Source organism: Silene latifolia, chromosome Y (genome assembly GCF_048544455.1).
Source record: "Silene latifolia isolate original U9 population chromosome Y, ASM4854445v1, whole genome shotgun sequence".
Lineage (NCBI taxonomy): Eukaryota > Viridiplantae > Streptophyta > Magnoliopsida > Caryophyllales > Caryophyllaceae > Silene > Silene latifolia.
The window spans coordinates 207,796,931-207,819,770 of record NC_133538.1 but is presented as its reverse complement, the minus strand read 5'-3'; the positions used below and the strand labels follow the sequence as shown (position 1 = coordinate 207,819,770).

General features: G+C 38.2%; 1 protein-coding gene and 1 long non-coding RNA gene across 4 annotated transcripts in view; both read left to right on the top strand.

Moving 5' to 3' along the window:
• The first annotated feature begins 15,613 nt into the window (after positions 1-15,613).
• LOC141629981 (uncharacterized) lies at positions 15,614-17,025 on the top strand. The gene is made up of 4 exons (XM_074442886.1): positions 15,614-15,757; positions 15,877-16,001; positions 16,110-16,543; positions 16,637-17,025. Exons 1-4 carry the CDS (start codon positions 15,614-15,616, stop codon positions 17,023-17,025), a joined length of 1,092 nt encoding a protein of 363 aa, XP_074298987.1.
• Positions 17,026-19,276: 2,251 nt separating this feature from the next.
• Positions 19,277-22,840, top strand: part of LOC141628631 (uncharacterized) — a 36,769-nt gene continuing 33,205 nt past the window's right edge. For all 3 annotated transcript variants that reach the window (XR_012537168.1, XR_012537167.1, XR_012537166.1), the window contains exons 1-3: positions 19,277-19,458; positions 20,398-21,355; positions 21,440-21,501. This is a non-coding gene — a long non-coding RNA (uncharacterized LOC141628631). The remainder of the gene's footprint in view (positions 19,459-20,397; positions 21,356-21,439; positions 21,502-22,840) is intronic.

Sequence of the window (22,840 nt, the reverse complement as noted above, 5' to 3'; positions counted from 1 at the left end):
CAACCATTCATTCTTATCTCTATTGTTTCTCAAACAATAAACAATTTTAGTAATAAAGTATTTCAATTACTAAAATAAATCTTATTTAATCCCATTACAATAAGATATCAATATTCTATCTCACAAATTGAATTGTTCAATTTTAAGAAATTGATTAACTTGTATCGTCATAGAATTAATCAATTTTACAGATTAGGGCATCATCCTTGAGGTGTGACCTTAAGGGATCAACTAACCACCACCTTCCCACGACAGTAACGTCAAACTCTAGCAAGCCAATCGTTACCGATTAATGTTGGTCAGTTGACTATATAATTGAATCATCCCTTACGTATTCTTAAAATGAGATTTAAACATGTGATCATCATGATCGACAGTTGTGATCGCATTATTGTCGGGGACACTCCAACAATCTCGCACTTGTCCTCGACAAGTGTGCGTCACCAATTCCCTTGTCCTATTACTATCTCCCACTCATGCAAGGTGTCTTTCAGGCCGTACTTGCAAGTGATCACATCGAGAGTGGTTTCCTTGATCTGGAGAATAACTGATTGACCGGGATTATCTACCATAGATACCTTCCGAGCGTGGCCACGCATTTCCAGTTCATTACTCCTCGAGTGGCCCTGAGATATTGTTTTAACCCTGACAAGGGGGTGGACAATTCCTATCGCACTATTCCCTTCGACTAGCCACAACCATCATAACCCAAAATATGCCCATTTGACCCCATTTACGAAGGTCGTAGTAACATAAATCACAGTTAATCTGAAACCATGCCACCTTAGGCGAACAGTCTTTAGTCAAAAGAATCGACTCATTAGAATACTATAGTAGCTCTCGCCACGACCAGGCTTTATAAATTTGCCAGAACTCTATAAGCGGTCACTGCCCGACAAAGTGTTCCTAACAGTCTGCCTATGTGATCAACTAGTCATCTCACATGACTCTATGGCACTTGAACTTGCCATCAATCGCATCACACTCTAGTCACTTAGAGACATCACCTCATACAAGTGACTATGGGCAAATACCATGTTAATCCGGGTTCACTTTAACGGGGTTCAACATTGTCATACAGCCCGTTTGGATGTAACAAAGTACAAGAAAAGAGTTTTTAAAGTAAAAACTCGAAAACTCGAACGACAAATGCGATTATCACATATGAATAGTCAATGCCTGATTACTATTTCATATTCTATAATCTAATTTGATCTTGTATGTAGTTGTTCATTTCAATTCAATTGAAATGACATGACTCATCATGTTTAGCCCATGATTAGGCCTTGCTAAGGAGGTTTTAGCAACTCCTTGCTCAACCTTGCTACATACTCGTTTTCCTTTCGTAATGCATACCTTACATTACAAAACGTTCTGAGTACGTGTCTAGATCTAATCTAGACATAAGCTCTCTAGCTTTGGAATAGCTCCCACTGTTTTCACAGTGCGCGGGATCCATCCTCTTGCACATATCATAATTGCAAGTGTACTCAATTTCCGTTGTAAGCATCTCTCATTGTTCTTTATTGCCTAGAACAATTTTAGCAAATCCACTTCTTAAATAACATAGCCACAATGGTTCCTTAACCATCTTTAGGTGTTTCGAATATGGTTTTTGTCCGAAACCTTATACAATCTCAACAGTCATTAATGTAAGCCCTTACACAAATTTGTAAATTGCAAAAACACTTAACTTTGCATCTTTAATGCTTCTTCAAGCACTTAAGAATAATCTATATGGCTATTTGATAACTATTACTTAAATTCGATTTTGAAAAAACTCATCATACTCAAAGTATATGAAGTGCTATACATCATTACTCATTTAATGATCCGGCAGCGGAAGCAAATGGAATCAATCAAATATGTTCAACTTATATTGAACTAGTCATGAATCTTATCAACATAAGACTTCTTATTTGACTCTAATATCATGTGGATTTATCTCCATAAATCTGGATATTAAAGATGTATTATATTTCTCCAAGTCTTAATTCATTCCCAATGATCAATATGTCATCCACATATTAGACTAATTAAAATTACCGTAACTCCCACTAAACTTTATATATAAACACAACTTCTCGGCCTATCGAGAAAAGTTTTATAACATGATCAAAACATTGATTCCAACTCATTGATGTCCTACTTAAGACCCTCTCTTAAGTTTCACATTATCTTAGGATGGCAAGAATCTATAAAACTGAAGACATGTATTGAATACATTCCTTCTAATTGAAGAAGTGGGTTTTCGATTCACTCGCTATATATATCTCATAATGAAACACAATCCCTAAGAAGATCCAAATAGACTTAAGCATTTCAACTAGTGCAAAACCCTTGGCAACCAATCAAGCTTTGATATCTAACAATTCACTTGGAATTTATTTCGGATTTTCATGGCTCTAAGCCTTGTATTGAGTTGTGACTTAAACACTCTCATGTACGTCATATATTCATTACTTTCTAGAAGTAACTTGAATCAAACAATTTTTTTGTAAGTTGTAAGCTCTTTACTTTCTTAAAAGTAACACTAATTCATCATCTTCAACAAGTGATGACTTTAACCTCCTAGGTTTTCCTAGGTTTTGAAGAAACGTCTTACACAAAACGTCTCATGTAGCCAAGAAATACCAGTTTCTTGCGACATAACATTCTTTGTGGCTCTTGAATAATTTCTCCCACTCGGTCTTCTAGAAATAAACTTGTATTCTAGAAAGACAGCTTCACGAGCCACAAACCCGTTGTACTCGTGATTATAGTAAAGAAAAATGAGCATTTGTTTCTTTTGAAAACTTACAAACATAGTACCCTACCATTTCATTTCTCATATGATTCGTTTTTGATTTAGTGGAAAAATAATTTAGTCAAAATGATTAAATCCCCAAAAGGATCAAGTAATTCAAAGTAACTTGATTGAAGTCCAAACCATATCGAATAGCGTTTGATTTCTTTATCCAATCCACACATTATCCCATAATGCATGCTAAGAGAGATTAATTTGTGATACTATATCACATTTCCTTTGGCTTATATCAAAGTCTTCACTTTGATAATCCCATCACGACTGAATCATGATTCTTTGAACTCTTTGAACTTCTTCAAAGATTTCTCTATTTACCTTATTAAGTGAACACATTAGTGTCAACTTAAATCGTTGGTAAAAGAAAATGATCAACCTATTCTGGATCAATGATTTACAACCTCGATCTCCTTTTCAACCAAAAGCACGAGACATCTTGTTTTGAATACAAGATACGCATATACCATAAGATTAACAATCTAATGGTTCCAAGAGTACTCGATAACTCTTTGCGTTCATCATTCCAGAATATAAGGTTTAATCTTGGGCTACCAATTTGAGTCTTGCATCATCTACATGATGTATCATTCTAGTTTGGTTTAGACTATATTCACCTTGATAATGGGCTAGCCATACATCAAATCATGGTGTATAGGGTCACAAAAGTGAAACCTCTTTTGTATATTAACAAGTTTATATTCTTATTTAGAGTTTATTCACTTAATATTCATAATTAAGGTATAAATATAAACCCAAAACTAGATTGAGTACACAATGACTCTATCTCTCGACATCATTGTTGCTAGTCGTCATATTCTAATCATCCTATGTATCAAATACAATGATGAAAACCACCACCGGTTTCTAATATTGACGAAGTAGTACTATCAAAATTTAGGTTAATCGAATAAACATGTAAAGAAGAAAGTCCCATTAGATGTCCCACAACTAACTTGCTGATTCTTCAATAATTTGGGGTAGTTTCCTTTCTAGCATCCAACAATTAAGACAATGGAAACTTTATTGGTCGTGATTGATAGGTTTAGTATCGTTATTCTCAATAACTTTACTTTTAACATTACCTTGTATCAATTCCATTCTAATTTTACTTCTTTGAACCTCGTCCTTTTCTTAATGGTTAAGAGAATGCTCCCACTCATTTCAATGAGTCTTTGCTTAGAGAAGCAAAATTGAATTTCATGAAGACTACTCTTCAATTCATTTGTTTAGTCTTAAAACATCCATTGAAGTGGTTGCGGTATTTTGGTCAATTTTGATTTCCAACAAATCTAATTACCAAAATGATGTAACGTTTCAAAGTACTTAACTCAATTAAGCATGTGAGAAACAATTCATTGTAAGTAGATATGTTAGTCAAGAATCAAAAACCCTTTTGATCACGAATAACTTTTATCTATACTCTTCACAAGAGATCCTTTCAATGGATAACACGAGGTTTTAGAAGAAAAATTCATATTTGTCTCAAGTTTTAATGGAGATTTTGTACTATAATCGAAATGATATCGTATAAATTTGAGGTGAAGGAAAAAGAACGATGCGAACGATCCGACAACGGAATGATGAAAAACTAACATTTATCGTTATAATAATACTTGTAAATAATTTAACAAGTAAAGCATTTACATAGTGACCTCTACCCAACTATGATAAATGATTCCAAGATCCAAATTCATATTAACTTGGGCACGGTGTAGCCGATTCATCCCTTATCAATACAACTCGGTGGATTAACTCTTTAATCGATTCTAATTTTAGAACTCTTGGTCGATAAAATTACATTAATATTTATCTTTAGCCCAAAACACATCCGGCTATGGTCGAGAATACTTTTGTTGAGTTCAACCCAAATTTCGAATAAATGTTTCCATGATCCAAATTCACATTAACTTGGGCACGGTGTAGCCGATTCACCCCTTATCAACATGAATTTGGTGGATAGACATTTATCACCCACTTCCCCTACGTAACAAGGTTTGTACCCCGGTGTGGCCGAGCGCACTCCCTCACGAAATAGGTTTTCATGGTTTCTACTTTTTGGTAAGGCTAAGTCTCAATTGTTTATTTTAGCGAGAGGTCATGTCAATTTATTATCTATCACGTTTTAAGTGAACTAAAGCGGTGAACTACGATAATTGTAATTGACACGGTCGATAAACTCGATATAAAATGCATGTTTAGTTATGGCGATTTAGCGATGCATGCAACATATAAATAAAATGCAAAGCATAAAAAATAAAATCCTAGTATGGCCTTCCTAAAATAGTAAATCTAATAAACTATTACAAATTCGGAAACCAACTCCTTTGGTCCCTTGAACTTCGGTCTTGGCACACACTTTAAGGCAACACTTTCTTTGATGGATCGCCTTCTCGAATGGCACCGTCTTCAAGGAACTCCGGAATAATTAAATTACAAAATGAATTACATAATTTCCTATTATACATTTGTAATTAAAAATAAAAATAAATCTATTAAATTACAAAACGGTGATACGAGATCACAATAATTACAACCGAATCGATATTCCCATACATTTCGGGTAATACCAATTAAAACTAAGGCCATACTAAGTAAAATTACGTAATTCAAAAATTACATAAAATTAAAATATGACAATCATAAATAAAATGCAGCATTATAATATGTATGAACATGCTCAATTTTATGCTAAATCGCCTTTTAAGAGCCAATATCGTATATTTATCGGTTTTTATGGATTTGCGTGATTATAACTTGTTAAAATCACAATAATTACATAAAATCATATTTATGTACAAGTTAATTACCCTAACAATCTTAGGACTCAAAACTTAGTCTTCACTAACATTTTGACAATAATTCAACTTGATTTCTTAATATTGTTCATAAATGGACCCAAAAATACAAAATTATGCTATAAACTTCAAATTAAATTATAAAAAATTCAAATAATTTCGAAATTTGAAATTTAAACTCATGAACATTCTGGAAAAATACCATGACACTCATAATGTTCAAAACTTAGGTTAAAAATTTCGAAAATTTATCAAGGAAAAACAATGTTGCTATAATACTACGGATTTTATAGGCTGGTACTCGACCGAGTATGGCCTACTCGGTCGAGTAGTGTGTGTAGTGAGTCTTTTTGGCTACTGCCGAGGAACACTCGGCCGAGTATGATGAATACTCGACCGAGTATCCGGTCTAGCGAGTAATATTTCAGCGGTTTGATTCGGAAGTAATTAGAGATTATATAATTTGATAATCAGTTTCTAAAACACCATTTACAAACCTAATCAAACTTACGACGCTCTAATCACTCCCAATCTCTCCTCTGTGTATGTATGGACAATCTTAGCAATCGCATTCAATCATTCATTCTTTCGTCGGTAAGTCTTTATTCCCATGTTTATTGGTGTTTAATTCTAGGGTTTGCCTTTAATCATGAATTGGGGGAAATGGGGTTTTGCAGTTAGTGATTGGAATTATGTGATTGTTGTTGTAGGTGACGATGTGGTATTTGTTATGCATTTGTATGGTTGATTACAGCGTAAGCGGATTGCGAAAAGGTAGGGTTTCCCAACTCAGTTACTGTTAATTGATTTAAGAATGTGCTTGTGTTGTAATTGTTGTTATCTGCTGATCATCGGAGTATAGTTGTTGTGATGGCGGTGGTGATGTGGTTGTATTGTGACGGTTGTGGTGTTGTGACAGCTGTGATGTTGTGGTGTTGTGTGATTGTGGTGGAGTCACTTGCGGGAGTGGCTTCACACCCTAGTTGGCCCTCCGTGGAACCCGCCACGGGAGGGGATGTGCACATTAAGGGACAGGGATTGTTAGTCGCTCGTTGATGAGCTGGACTAGGTGGGGATGGGCTGCGGTCACCCACTGGCGGCGAGGATTACCTGTTGCGATAGGTAATCTAGCAGGGCTACACACTTCGGTGTGTAGTCGGTTACTGTGTGAGATCGGGAGATCGGGGATGGAGGATGATCAGCCGGTTACATTGTTTGTTTGTCTTATCTTGATTGAACGGTACTGACCCCGTTGTTGTTGTTTTGTAAAACCTGCGGTGATCCATTCGGGGATGGTGAGCAGATTATGACAGGTAATGCAGATGTTTAACTATGGGACAGTCATGGGGAGTCATAACTCGAGTCTAGCGTCCGCCGTCAAGAGACTTATCTTGCATTCTTTGTAGTTGTTAGGCCTTTTACAGTTATACTTTGGTTTGGTTTTGGAAATATGTAATCACTAACTCTTTATACTTTAATAAAGGTTGTTTGGAATTGGTAACTTTGATATGCTAACCTCGGGAAACCGAGATGGTAACAGTCTTTCATGCGGGGGTAGTCCTTGGTAAGGTACCTTGGTATGAGGGGGTGTGCAGAATAATTGCAGGCACGGGAACTGTTAAAGAAAGAGAGTCCTGGATATAGGAATGGTTGTAGGTGTTGAGGTTATAGTGGGTTATCGTTGTCATGCAGTGGTAATGAGGATTATGGGAGGTATAACAAAGGATCTAATATTAGTGAGTTACGAGGACGTAACATTTATCTTAAGAGGAGTAGGATGCGACAAGAGATTTTGATGGTCATACAGGTTGCAATTGGAAGTTTGAGTGTTGGTGCAGAATAAGGATGGATTTGTGTGATTGCCGATTTTATTACGGTAATGGCAGTGCTCGTAGTAGTATGATGTTTTTGAGTGAGAGTAACGGATTGTGTGAGGATGTTTATATGTGTGAGTAAACTTCGAGGACGAAGTTTATTTTAAGGATGGTAGAATGTAACATTCCGTTTTGATGGTTGATCTTATTTTGTGAATTGTCTTGGTATTGAGTTATTAATGAGTGTTACGGAAGTGAGACAAGGTTGGCAAAATTGTATTGTGGTTAGTCGATAATATTTTGGAGTCAATATCAAGAGGATATGTTATCTAGTAAGCGTGGTTGGTGGAGTTAGTGTTAGGTGTCCATGTTTTATAGTTTAGGTTGGAACTTCGGAGACGAAGTTCTTTTTAAGGGGGGAAGACTGTAATACTATTGATTTTATAGGCTGGTACTTGACCGAGTATGGCCTACTCGGTTGAGTAGTGTGTGTCGTGACTCTGTTTGGCTACTGCCGAGGAACACTCGACCGAGTATGATGAATACTCGCCCGAGTAGAGGATACTCGGCCGAGTATACTCTATACTCGACCGAGTATCCGATCTAGCGAGTAATATTTCAGCGGTTTGATTCGGGAGTAATTAGAGATTATATAATTCGATAATCAGTGTCTAAAACACCATTTACAAACCTAATCAAACCTACGACGCCCTAATCACTCCCAATCTCTCCTCTGTGTATGTATGGACAATCTTAGCAATCGGATTCAATCATTCATCCTTTCGTCGGTAAGTCTTTATTCCCATGTTTGTTGGTGTTTAATTCTAGAGTTTGCCTTTAATCATGAATTGGGGGAAATGAGGTTTTGCAGTTAGTGATTGGAATTATGTGATTGTTGTTGTAGGTGACGATGTGGTATTTGTTATGCATTTGTATGGTTGATTACAGAGTAAGCGGATTGCAAAAAGGTAGGGTTTCCCTACTCAGTTACTGTTAATTGATTTAATACTGTGCTTGTGTTGTAATTGTTGTTATCTGCTGATCATCGGAGTATGGGTGTTGTGATGGCGGTGGTCATGTGGTTGTGTTGTGAAGATTGTGGTGTTGTGACAGCTGTGATGCTGTGGTGTTGTGTGATTGTGGTGGAGTCACTTGCGGGAGTGGCTTCACACCCTAGTTCGCCCTCCGTGGAACCCGCCACGGAAGGGGATGTGCACATTAAGGGACAAGGATTGTTAGTCGCTCATTGATGAGCTGGACTAGGTGGGGATGGGCTGCGGTCACCCACTGGCGGCGAGGATTATCTGTTGCGATGGGTAATCTGGCAGGGCTACACACTTCGGTGTGTAGTCGTTTACTGTGTGAGATCGGGAGACCGGGGATGGAGGATCATCAGCCGGTTACATTGTTTGTTTGTCTTATCTTGATTGAACGGTACTGACTCCATTGTTGTTGTTTTGTAAATCCCGCGGTGATCCATTCGGGGATGGTGAGCAGATTATGACAGCTAATGCAGATGTTTAGCTATGGGACAGTCATGGGCAGTCATCACTCGAGTCTAGCGTCCGCCGTCAAGAGACTTAGCTTGCATTCTTTGTAGTTGTTAGGCCTTTCACAGTTATACTTTGGTTTGGTTTTGGAAATATGTAATCACTAACTCTTTATACTTTAATAATGGTTGTTCGGAATTGGTAACTTTGATATGCTAACCTTGGGAAACCGAGATGGTAACAGTCTTTCATGCTGGGGTAGTCCTTGGTAAGGTACCTTGGTATGAGGGGGTGTTGCAGTTACGGTTTATCGGTTTTAACAAAAATGACCATAAAAATATGAGAAAATTTTTTTTCATCAACTTTTCACTTTTAGATCTGAAATATATGATAAAATGCAACATGTGACGTTTTTCCTTTAGTGATGAAGTATGTTTTAGTATTATTACTAATTATAGTCACTATTTATGTGATTTTTCATCAAAAATTCATAAATCATGCAAAAAGATTTCATTATAGCCAAATATTTTACACACATCTTGTAAAATTTTATGTGACAACATACTAAATTTCCATGATCAGATTCGAAATATAACTCATATTAACCTATTTACCCATTTAATATGATTTTAAAGTTAACATGAAAATTTACAGTCCATCATTAGATAATATATATGAAAACATATCCAAAAACCACTGAAAAATTCGAAGTTTAGCAATTTTTCGTCCAAAAATGACATTTTTTCTCATAAAAATCACATTTTAATGCCAATAATACATAAAATAAACAATAAAATCCATAAATAAACCAAAATGTCCTAAAAATCACTTAGGACCTGAAACTTTTAACATGCAAAATTATTTCATGATTTATCTTCATAAATCCTAAATTTCAAGTTTTATTCGTTAATCGTATTATCTCGGAAAAACGATCCCGATCTTGCATGCAACAACCATAATGCTCTGATACCACTTGAAGGAAATCATATTTTAAATATCACATATTTTAGTTTAAAGTTTTAGTTATAAAAACTTAAGGATCTTATGCATGCAAAACAAATACAAAAGTAAGGAGAAAAACGGTTCCTTACATTTGATATTTCGGATATTTTGGGCACAAGTGAAGTCTCCTACCTCACTTGTTCTTGAGCTATGATGAGTACTAGGATGATCCTCGATAGACTACAAGTATAGAAGTCACTCCTCTTGATTGCACTCAAGATTATCCCTGATCCCCACTAAATAATATGTGCTAGATATTTGTTTAGTAGTTTACCTTAAAATTGATTACTAATACTCATATATTACACTAATAAGATTAGTAATTTGATTGAACAATTTTGATTGAATCTTCTCATATTTTAGATGAAGATTAAAGAGAAGAGAGAATAATGCATAAACTTTTGCATATGATGTGTAAGAATAAAATAAGAGAACTAATTCTCTCAATTTGAAGGAGGTAACACGGTTGGAGCCTCACCAAATGCCAAGGATGACATCTTACTTTATGCTTTTTCTCTTCACAAGGTAATAGGTTGTGTAGGAGATGTAAGAGTAGGTGTGTAAGCTACATGGTGTAGGCATGAATATAATATTCTATCACATAAAATAATTCACCCATAATCCACCATAACTCCCTCTATTTCGGTCCATGTATGTAAAATGGACTACCATTTTATTTTGTCAATTTGTCATTTGTCACACAATATGTCACATGTAGTATGTTACATGTTATTAATTAATTAAATGCATATTTATCACATAAATATCATTTTTATAAATTAATTAAATTACTTCCAACAAATTGACTAGTGATACTTGATCACATAAATAAAATGGGTCATTTAATTATAATTCACAACATCTTGTAATTATAATCAACCATTCATTCTTATCTCTATTGTTTCTCAAACAATAAACAATTTTAATAATAAAGTATTTCAATTACTAAAATAAATCTTATTTAATCCCATTACAATAAAATATCAATATTTTCTCTCTCAAATTGAATTGTTCAATTTTAAGGAATTGATTAACTTGTATCGTCATACAATTAATCAATTTTACAGATTAGGGCATCATCCTTTAGGTGTGACCTTAAGGGATCAACTAACCACCACCGTCCCACGACAGTAACGTCAAACTCTAGCAAGCCAATCGTTACCGATTAATGTTGGTCAGTTGACTATATAATTGAATCATCCCTTACGTATTCTTAAAATGAGATTTAAACATGTGATCATCATGATCGACAGTTGTGATCGCATTATTGTCGGGGATACTCCAACAAGGACCAGCGCCCAAATCAGAATGGCAGCCTACAAGTAGATAGCTGCCAGGAGTTACAACAAAAACATAAGGCTGAGAACGCTGCAGGTAGGGGACCTGGTACTCAGGAAGGTATTCCCAAACACCAAGAACCAGAGTGCAGGCAAATTCGCCTACAACTGGGAAGGTCCCTACCGCATAAAAGACAAACCCTGGGTAAAAGGGTACTCGTACAGGCATACCCAACCGGGATTATGGGCATCCGACGACTCCCCAGGCTGAGGAATGTGAATCTCAACCTCCTGCCCAAGGCCAAACCTCTCTCTCACCTCCTCGAGGGGGGTGTCAGCAAAGCTGGAATCGCACATATAGTGATCTGCGAGGATCCCAGAGGATCGGAAGGGAGAGAGAGCAGCAGCAGATGGATCCCCATGGGGAGAAAGAGGAGGAACGGTACGGTGGATAGACTTTTTGTTTAAAGGCGAAAAAATTAAGAGAGAGAATAGAAAGTGAGGAGTTTACCTGGTGGATAGGGAGACTTTATAAGGGAGGGAGAGTGAAGGGTTTTTAGGAAAGGGGGTAATATGGACGGGAATAAAGGAAGTGGGAGGGGGAGGGGTGTATTTATAACCAAAAGGAGTTAGGAGAGGGAGTTAAGAGAGGAAGTTAAGGGAAGGAGTTAGGAGAGGTAGTTATTGAGAGGAAGTTAAGGGAGGGAGTTAGGTTGGGAGGGGAGGGGATCGAGGGAAAGGAGACGTGGGGGAGGTGGGGAGTTATTGAGAGGAAGTGACTGATTAGACCTCTAACGGTCAGACTCAGTGGATAAGAATGCAAGTGGGCTGATGTCACGCTATGACATCACCACTATAGGTAGCGTTAGGATCGAGAAGCAACTCCCAGCATCCATCGAGCAATAACAGAACCTGGCGGTTGCTTGGGGGTAATTGTATGGGTAAAAATACCCTCTCATTTTCATCATGACGTGGCAACTCGCAATTGGATAAAGTAAATGCACACGGATCAGTATCCAAGGCAGCAGGCTGCTAGACGCAAGGAAGAACAAGGGGGGATGAACCTAGACATTTAAGTGATACAAAGGCCACGTTTGAATTAAATAACAAACAGCCAGCAGGAACGTTGAAATGGTCAGCAGGAACATTGCAGCGATCAGCAAAAGCTTTGACAAAGTCAGCAACCAATTCCTATTTCATAGGAAGTGGAGCGTATGGTTGAGCATATGTAGGGAGCATGTGCAATGACTTAAAGAAGGTTTATAAAAGAGCAACAAACATCAGATTCAAGGCATTCATCATTGGTTCCACTCAAAGAAATATCATTCGCCACCTGAAAAAATAATATCATCTACACACTTAGAAATTAATACATCGTTCATCTCAATTGTACTTAGTCGTTTGGAGATCAATGTTGTACCTCCTGATCGTTCTTGCTAGGTTCACCCTCGAATACTATTACTACTAGTGGATCATTGGTGGGATACCATTTCCCCCAACGGTTTTTCCCACATTTTTGGTTTCCCGGGTCACCATTTTGCTTGTGTTACTTGTCTCTCTTTCTTTTTCGTTTGTCTTTCTTTCTTACTAGTTGTTTACTTTCGTTCTCGCTATGTTCTTATTACCGATCTACTTAAGTCCTTAATATCGGATTTTGATTATTTTGCTCCCCTAGTGTTTTTGGGTCTGTCCATCTTCCTTTTGATGTCGCTCTTCGTTCTAGCTTGGAACGTATTGTCACAGCGTCAGGGCCAGGTTTTTGGGATTGGCAGTGGCGCCTTGCTACTTTCCCATTTCAGCTTGGTGGTCTTGGTGTCTATGCGGCGGGAGATGTTTTATTTTATGCTTTTATTGCGTTCCGTTTGCAGTCTGCTGGTTTGCAGGCAAAGCTCATCGGCCCTTCTGGTATTGTACCTGCTGGCCCTGCTTTTGATGATGCCGCAGTGTTTACGAGACTACGAGGATCGGTATTTTAGGTAACCCTAGTGAAATTGTGCCCCCCAAACTTATGAAGAAATTGGCGGACATTTATTTCGCGACGGTTCTTTCTTGGCTCGTAGTCTGTTTTCTCTTTGACACCACGCCCGACTTGCTTTATGGCGATCTCGGCGGGGTTCTCACTCCTCCGATTGGTTACGTGCGGTTCCTATCTCGGGGTTGAGGCGGACTATGAACGGGAGGACTTACCGTAGTGTCTTTGGGGTATCGTCAGGTGTTCCGTTATTCTCGGTATCCGGGCCCCGTCTGCTTGCTCTCGGGTTTTTTCTTTGAGGATGTTTTTGGGGACCACGCCTTTCTTGTCTTGGCACCGTGGGCGTTAAACATCGGCATAACCTTGTCCAGGACACTCTCTTCAACATCTGCTATAGATCCGGTATTTACGGGGAAGGAGGTTGATATCGGTTTGGTTGATGGGCATGGTGGCTCTCTTCGTCCTGCGGTTTATTGCTTTATTCTTGGGACGGGCGTGATGTGTGCGTCGACTGTGAGTTCTTCACCTTTGACTCGGGGCCCAGGTTGGCGATTTTGTGTCGGGCGGGTTGTCGGCCCGATCTTTGCTTTCGGCGAAAGTGTGCTAAGTATGGGGATTTGTGCGCGTGTGGCAGAGTTGTAGTTTCTACCTTTCTCTTTCTCTTCACTTGGGGAGTTGAGTTCGGATCTTTTGCGCTTTCAGCGGATCCGAAATTCTCGGTATCTCGGGATCTTTGGGCTCGGGTAGCCGCTTACATTTTTACTCGTATTAGCTTTCTATTCTTAAGGGTGTGGGAGCCCAGATTGTCTCTCATTTCCCACCAATTTCATGTAAACCTTTTATTTTTATTATAATGAAAGCTGCGCGCATTTATAATAATAATAATAATAATAATAATAATAATAAATACTTTACGTTTTTAATTAGAGAAAATTCTCTCTAATTCACGACGCCATTGTTGAAGCTTGGACCTCATCATGGCTCAACGTAGGTGGAGGCCACCGAAAGGAAGGCCACCATTGGAGAGCTCTTCTTACGCTGCATCTACTGGTACCAATTTCTTGATTAATTCTCCTTTGATTTTGGAAAATTTAGAAACCCAGATTGCTAGCCCTCTTCGACCCACTGTCAATGATTACATTGAAACTGCTGTAGTTAGTTCTGCTAGTAATACGAAGATTAGTCAACGATCTAGTGTGCTTAATGCTACCATAATTTCGTCGGATGTTTTGATTGAGGAATCCTCTGTTTCTCTTGATAATTCGTCTACAAATGTTGATAATTCGTGTGCAAACTCTAAGAATTCCTGTAATTTCTGATAAATTGGGGGAAACTTCGGGTGGAAACCCTAAAAAATATTGGAGTTCTTTGCCCCATAAGGAGAAATCTATAGGTATGAGCTTGTTCTATTGTGAAAATAGAGCAAGTTCTGAGGAAATTGTCATTGAAGAAAAAGATGTACTTGAAGAATTGAAATTGAGGAAACACACATTAATGGGGAATGTACTAGGAGCTAGACCAACCCTGAAAGTAAACACACATTTTGTGTGGAAACACTGGAATAATATTGCTTTGCCAACAGTCCAATATTACAAAAAAGGATGGTTTAGCTTGAGATTTGTAAGCTATGAGGATCTGATAACAGTTTTGAAAGGGGACCATGGACTTTAGGTTATAATACTTTGATTCTGAAGAAATGGAGTCCCTCTTTCTCCTTGGAAATACAAAGGGTTTCCAGAATTGTGTATGAATTGTGTATGAATGGCTCCCTCATTACTGCAGGGAATGTGGGAAAATGGGTCACTTACAAGCTAAATGGAAGAGGCTTAGGCCACCAGGAAAGCCTGAAATGCAAACAACAGTGCCAAACCCCCATATAACAGTTTTCAAGAAGGTTGCTGCTCCCATTGGCAAGGTACCCATCCCTGAAATAGCTCAGAAAGACTTAGGAAGCTAAGAGATAGGTGGTACCTCAGACCCAGAGCTGGCTGCTACTGAACCTGCTACTAGGGACGATAGCTCACAATGCCCACAGCTAGGCCATCCCCAACCAATTCAGGATCAAATGCACTCTCCTCTGAGTTCTAAAATGCACTCAAAACCTTTAGAGCTAGGTCAATCTCTGGCTATTAATCAGGGTGGCTTTTTTGAAAATGGAATATCCTTGGACTCTAGCCACAATCAGGTTGAGAGTTCAGAAGATCAGAGGATAGGTGGTACATTAGGACCTGAGAATGTTGTACCTGAACCAACCAGGGAAGATATAACCACTCCTAAAACAGGTGTGGGCACTCCATCTCGGGTTTCTATAAGGCACTTAGTACCCCCTGATAATGGAGGTGTGACAGATAATTCACAAGGAAATAGCAGCAGATTTGCTAACAAATATGCTATCTTGGCTTATACTAATTCAGATAGTGGAGAACAACCAGGGGATTTGGGTCCCCTAAATCCTTCTCAATGAAGATTGCATCATGGAATGTGAGGGGATGTAATGACTCCTCAGGCAAAAAGAAGTCAGGGACTTCTTTAGAACTAATCATTTGGATATCTTTGGAGTTGTTGAGAAAAGAATTAAGGAACAGATTGCTCCTCAAATTATTGGTAAACTTTTTCAATCTCTTAGTGTGCTCACCAGCTATTCTGCTCACTATAATGCTAGGATATGGTGTATTTGGAATCCCTCCACAATTACTCTGGTTCCTCTTATTATAAATGCTCAGTATGTTTACTGTCAAATCACTTACCTAGCTAATGGCATTTCCTACTACCTGACTGTGGTCTATGGCCACAAAAGAGGGGAGCAGAGGAAGGATCTGTGGGATTTTCTAAAAACAGTAGGGGTAAAGTCTGAACCCTAGCTTGTTCTAGGAGACTTCAATGTGGCTAGACATATCCAGGAAAGAATTGGGCATCACCCCCCTGATATTTAAGATATTTTGGATTTTAATGAAAGTTTGCTGCATGCTGGGCTTGATGATGTTCAAGGGACAGGTGTTGAGTTTACCAGGACAAGTAAGCAAGACCCCAGCTCTAGGGCCTGGTCTAAGTTGGATAGAGCTTTAGTAAATCCTGAATGGTATCAAGCAAATTCTCACACTACACTTGAATTTTTACCCCCTAGCATTTATGATCACTCTCCAGTGGTTATAACTGCTTTTAAAGCAGTTAATATTGTTAGGAGATTTAGCTTTCTTAACTGTTGGGTTAGTCATCCTGAGTATGACACAACTGTAAAGCAAGCCTGGGAAACACATATTCAGGGTAATCCAATCTATAGATTGTTCTATAAGCTGAAGTTAGTTAAGGCAGGTTTAATTTCTCTGCATAAACCAAGCTATTCAAATATTCAGAAGAGGGTCCAGCTCTTCTGGCAAGATCTTACTGCCGGTCAGCAACAGCTTTAGCAGGATCCATACTCAGGGGATTTAATCACTCAGGAAAAGGAAAAATTAGAGAATTATAAAAACCTTAAAAAAGCAGAAAGAAGTTCAGTGCAGCAAAAAGCTAAAATTGAGAACATCAAGCATAATGGTTGCAGCTCTTCTTACTTCTATGCTAAACTTGCATCAAGGAAGAACCAGCAATTGGTTGGATTCATTAACGATCAATATGATCAAACTCAACAAGGGCTAGATAATGTTACTAATGCCTTTGTTGATTATTATACTAGTCTTTTAGGGACTGCAACCCCTGCTGAGCAAATGGATGCCAGTTTCTTGTCCAAGGGAGAAACCCTTAATGCAGAAGACTGGTTTACATTGCTAGCCCCTGTGAATAAGCAAGAAATTAAGGATGCACTCTTTAGCATTGATCCCAATAAAAGTCCAGACCCAGATGGTTTCTCATCTGGTTTTTTCAAACACTCTTGAGCTCAAGTTGGAGGAGACTATTGTAATGCAGTGCAATATTTTTTCAAGACAGGAAAGATGCCCAAGCAGGCCAACTCCACTATTATCTCCCTATTTCCCAAGAAGGAGGTCCCAGCCACTGTTTAGGATTACAGGCCAATCTCTTGTTGCTCTACTTTTTATAAGTCTGTTAGCAAGATACTGGCTACTAAAATGCAAAACCTCCTGCCTAAATTGATAGGGGATGAGCAAGCAGCCTTTATCAAGGGAAGAAGTATTCATGAGAACATTATGCTCACTCAGAATTTAATAAAAGGATATAACAGAAAATATAAAACTCTTAGACGCTTCATGAAGATTGACATTAGAAAAGCCTTTGATTCCTTACAATGGGAGTATGTGAGGAATATACTGATCATTTATAACTTTCCTCCTGAGTTTGTAACTTGGATTATGCATTGTTTTTCTGGTTCATGGTTTTCCCTAAAGATTAATGTCTCAGTGAAAGGGTTCAAATGTAGGAGTGAGATAAGGCAGGGAGATCCTGTCTCACCCTACATTTTTGTCCTAAGTATGGAAATCCTTTTAAGACATCTATGGGCAATAAGTAGCAAGCCACATGTCTCCTATCATCCTAAATGATCCAAGCTAAAACTTACACATCTCATCTTTGCAGACGATCTGATGATCTTCACAAGAGGAGACGTGCCTTCAGTTCAAGCAGTAACTGAGACTATAACAAATTTTGGTGCCTGGTCTGGATTGATAGCCAACAAGGAGAAAACTTACATATATTTTGGAGGGATTAAGGACAAGATCAAAGTAGAAATCCTAGAAAACACAGGATATACTGAAGGAGCATTCCCTTTCAGATATTTGGGAATTTCAATGAATACCTCAAGACTCACAAAAGATAGTTTTGGAGTGATGTTGCACAAGGGGCAGGGGACTATACATCACTGGTCCACAAAAAAGTTGTCATCTGTCGGGAAGCTCCAACTCATTAACTCCATCATCTTTGGCCTAGAAAATTACTGGTGTACTGGTTTATTACTTCCAGTAGGAGTAGTTAAGCTCATTAATAAATACTGTAAAGATTTCTTCTGGGTAGTCCAAGAGGGAGTAAGGAAATGGGTCTTAAAAAGTTGGCAAAGCATATGTGCAGCTTAGTAGGAGGGTGGCTTTGGCTTAAAGGAACTCATGTGTTGGAATAGAGCATTGCTACTAAAATGGATCTAGTTGCTTGATAGCCCTAATTCAAGCATATGGGCAAACTGGGTTCAAAGTTATTGCCTTAATTCTGACAGCATCTGGATTGTAGTTGTTAAGGAAAAATTTTCTGAGTCTTTGAGAGGAATTTTGGCTACTCGAGACTACTGCATTAATCTAGCAGGGGGTGTAACAGAAGCTACGGATGCAATCAAAAGCTGTGTCACTAATAGACTATATTCTATGAAGAAGGCATATAATCTCCTAAGAGTACACTACCCACATCAGGCCTCGACAAGAGCTTTAAATAGCAACTCCATTCTTCCTAAGCATAGGGTTATAACAACTGTTGCAATGGACGGAAAATTGGCTACCTTGGATAATATCTCAGCAAGAGGTATAATAATAGTAAACAGATGTGTATTATGTAAGAATGCATGGGAGAGTCATGAGCATCTATTTCTCTCTTGTGCTTTCTCCAAAAACATTTGGTTATCACTCAAAAAGATGGATGGGTTTGGGAATCAAAGTATATAGCTAGGTGGGTTGAGGATCTTCACACTGAGATAGATAGGAATCTCCACAGAAAGTATATAGCTCCATGGATGAGGCATCAATTTAAATGTTGTCTTGTTGCCGCCATTTACAGTATATGGATGGAGAGAAACTCACGAGTATTTTCTAACAAGGAAACTGCACCAGAAACCATTGTTCAGCAAATCAAGCACATAGTGGCAGTTCGATTGCTAGATAGATATCATGAGACTGAAAATAGGGATATAACGTCAAGGCTTAATAGCAAATAGTTGTGTTGTAGTCCTTCTAATGGGCATCTCTTTGTTGTACTGTACTCTTTAGTGGATAGCCTGTAAGGTGATTCTCCTTTTATTCCCCCATATGTTGAAGAATAAAAATGAAGAAAAATTCTTGCAAAAATAAAAATAATAGTAATAGTAATAATAGTAGTACTGATAGTAGTAGTAATAATAGTAGTGATGGTGGTGGTGGTGGTGGTGGTGGTGGTGGTAGTAATAATTAATAATATGACAGATTATAATAATTGGTAGGTTTCCTAACAATTTTCTAATTGTCCTTGCCTTACTAATATATAAGTCAAACTAACCTACCCATAAGTCTTAATTGCACATAAAATTCACAAAACTCTCATAAAGAGAGAGAGAGAGAGAGAGAGGGAGATCTAGAAGGGACAAAAGAAGGAGATTCATCTAATTTAATTGCCTCAAGGTAAGATATTCATAAAACCGTCTCATAGACTAATTTGTCTTTTATTAGTTAATGTAAATTGCACCGTTGACCACCGTAGTGCTTGACCATGGCCGTGACCCCACCGTGACTGACCGGATTTGCCTCTGACCACCATTGACCAGCTAGGGTTAGGGTTAATGGGTTGTTGTTATAGTGGTTTAAACCGTGTATTGACACGGGTTTTTAGACCCTTACCCCACCTTATTTTAGACTAGATCTGGGTTGGCTGGGTTGTGGGTAGAGCATCAACCATCGTGGTGGTGTTGGAGTGGTTAAAGGTGGCGTCTTGCCGGAGTTTTCACATTAAGGTGACGGGTTAGTGGTTGTTGTTTAAACCGTGTGTTGCTAGGACCTAACCCCTCTAAGACTTAACTGGACCGTGACCAGGGGTTGAGACGTAGCCGGTGGCTCCATCGTGGGTCAGAGGTGACCACGGTGGTGGCTGTAGGTGACGTATGGTGGTGTTGTAGTGGTAATTTGGGGTGTCGGGTTTTGGTGGTTATTGGGGTGTTTGTTGTTGGTGTCGTGTGTTGTTGTAGTTAGGGCTGCCGTGGAACCTATGTGTGGTGGTTGTCAGGGGTTGCTGACAACCGTGGCCAGGTGTGGTGTGGTGGTGGCCAACGGTAGTGGTGTATGGTGGTGGTTGGCTGTGTATGATGCGTGTTGTATGGGCTATTTTCATGGGTTGTTCAACATGGTTTCAACCGTGTGTTCATGGGTATGTTGGGTAGTTTTAAAATGGGTTTTAATTGACTAATTTTAAATATCGTCTTATACACTTGGTTAGTTAGTAATTACCTTGTGTTAGTGATTTAATTAGTGTGATGGGTTTTAATTATATTAAATCACGTATTGTTGTAATTAGATTAATTGTTTTATGAATTAGAATAATTAGTAATTGTTATTATTATTATTTAGGTGACGGATATATTGAGGAATACTACTAATTGAGCTTCACTGCTAAAATTTATTGGAATTGCTAATCAGATAAGCTAGCTACTCAACACTTACTTGCGGGGTTCTTTTATGTGCTTAACTGTCTTAATTGTTTTGATTGGCATTGATGAATCATTACATAAGAACTGATGTTGATGAGCTATTGTATTGGCCTTTGGCCGTGGTATTATTTTGTTAATTGTTTTGTTGTAAGTTCTTATAATTGCTTGGCATTTATTATGTTGAATTTTGCGTTGACATATTAATATCATTTACTTAAGAGGAACTTGGCATTGTGGCAGCGGTTATGATTGACATTTATATTTTTTTATATCAATGTACCAACTCGTATTGGCATTTAGCATTGTTTGGCAACTCGTTTGCGGGATGGTTTGTAATTTGGATAGGTCAGGCACGACTGCGGTCGTGGGCCTGAATTGGATAGGCCAGGGAAGGGGATGTGGAAGAGCCGTGGACCTTGGATTGGATAGGACAGGCAGGACATGGTGTTCGGAGTTGGCCTTGGACCTGGCGTGGCAAGGTCACATGGTGTGGTTGAGCTTGGTGTAATACCCATCCTTTTAGGGACCCGTTGACCGATGTTGACTGACCTTAGACACCGATCTTGACCTTGGGAAACTTTACGAGTGATTACTTGTGACCTGGTGAGCTTTGGTTTGTGTGGTACTCGATCTAGCTGAGGTTACTCGATCGAGTAGCTTGGGAGCTCGATCGAGTGATGAGATTGCAGCGGGAAATTATAAACCGTATATCGTGAAATCCCAAATCTTTTCCCCATTTCCTTTTTCTAAACCTTGATATCGTCACCTCCTTTCTCCTTTGCCATAATCCCTTTTCTTGAGGCCTTTGAGGATGCTTACACCAAGGGATGGGATGTTTGAGTCGGGTAGCGGTCTTGACGCCGGATTACTTTGTATAGGTATGTTATCGTCATCATCATCGTCATCATTGTTTTCAGTTAGGTTTGTAGTGGTAGTAATAGGTGGTTGCATTGATTTTATAGGTGGTTTTCGTGGTTGGTTGATATCTTGTGATCGGACACGGAATCGCTGCGGTTTGCTAAAGGTAGGTTCGCCTACTCAGTACTGTTGATTTTCTAGAGTGTCTATTGGTGTTGTTTGGTTGGTGTAGAGTCAGTATTGCTGATTGGTTGTGGTAGTTGTTAATGTTGTGTTGGTATAGTAGTTGGTGTTTGTTGTTGTACAGCTGATTGTGATTGTTTGTCTGTGGTTCTCGAGGCGCGCCCTCAGCTGAGTAGAGTCACTTGCGGGAGTGGCTTCACGCCCTTAGTTCGCCCTCCGTGGAACCCGCCAATAGAGGGGATCTGCATATTAAGGAACATGGGATTATCGCTCGGATAGATGAGCGAGGCTTAGGTGGGAACTACTTGAAAGATCATAGATCCTAATTAGACTCTCTAATTAAAAACAAATTATCTCATAATATGTTCATTTAGTGATCTATGTAACATGCATGCAAATATAAAAGCATAAAATTAAAGATTAAGGAAAAACAATTTTCTTACATTGATATTTATGGTAATATAGGCACAATCAAGATCTTCTATCTTGATTGCTCTTGAGCTAAAAAGAAATGGATGTTCCTTCTTGAAAAACCTTCAATAAGAAAGTCTCCTTCAAGTTGCACCCAAGAACAAAACACCCAAAAATTTTACAAGTATTAACTAGATACTAGTAAAATTTACCCTTGATAATATTTGTAATATTACTAACACTATTAGTAATAATATTTTTGATTACTAACTTCTTAGTAAATGATGTATAATAATTTTTAGAGATATAGACCAAGTTTTGTTCACATCCAAAAGTGAAGTAATGAAGTGTAGAAAAAATGAACAAAAGATGGAGTGTAAGTAGAGCAAGTGGCGGGTGGAGTGTGTAGTAGTGGAGTGTAGGATTTATTTTCCTTATTTTATTGTCCAACACATTATGACACACATAATGATCACATGACAATTATGGAAGAAAAATAAGCAAAGTGTAATGATCACGATCATCCACTACACTCCATTTACACGGTCCAATGTACCATTTACGGGTCCATTTTGGTTCTCATATTTTTCGCACAAATACGTTTAAATTTTATTTAAACATACCTGTACAATTAATACGTTCCAATTAATTTCGTCCAAATTACTCCGTAAATATACGTGTACCGCTACACATATTATTATACGTACTAATATTAATCACATTAATCAATTAGTACAATTTTAGTGAATTAATAATTAATTAACTTAAACCCGTCTCATAAAATTTATTATTTAATTATCGCGTAATTAAATAATAACTGCTGCTCCTCGAGTTCGCAACTCAAAATCTCTCTAAAAATAATTGACTAACCTTTTTGTCTATAAATCAAGGGACTAAATAAATTGTATCTC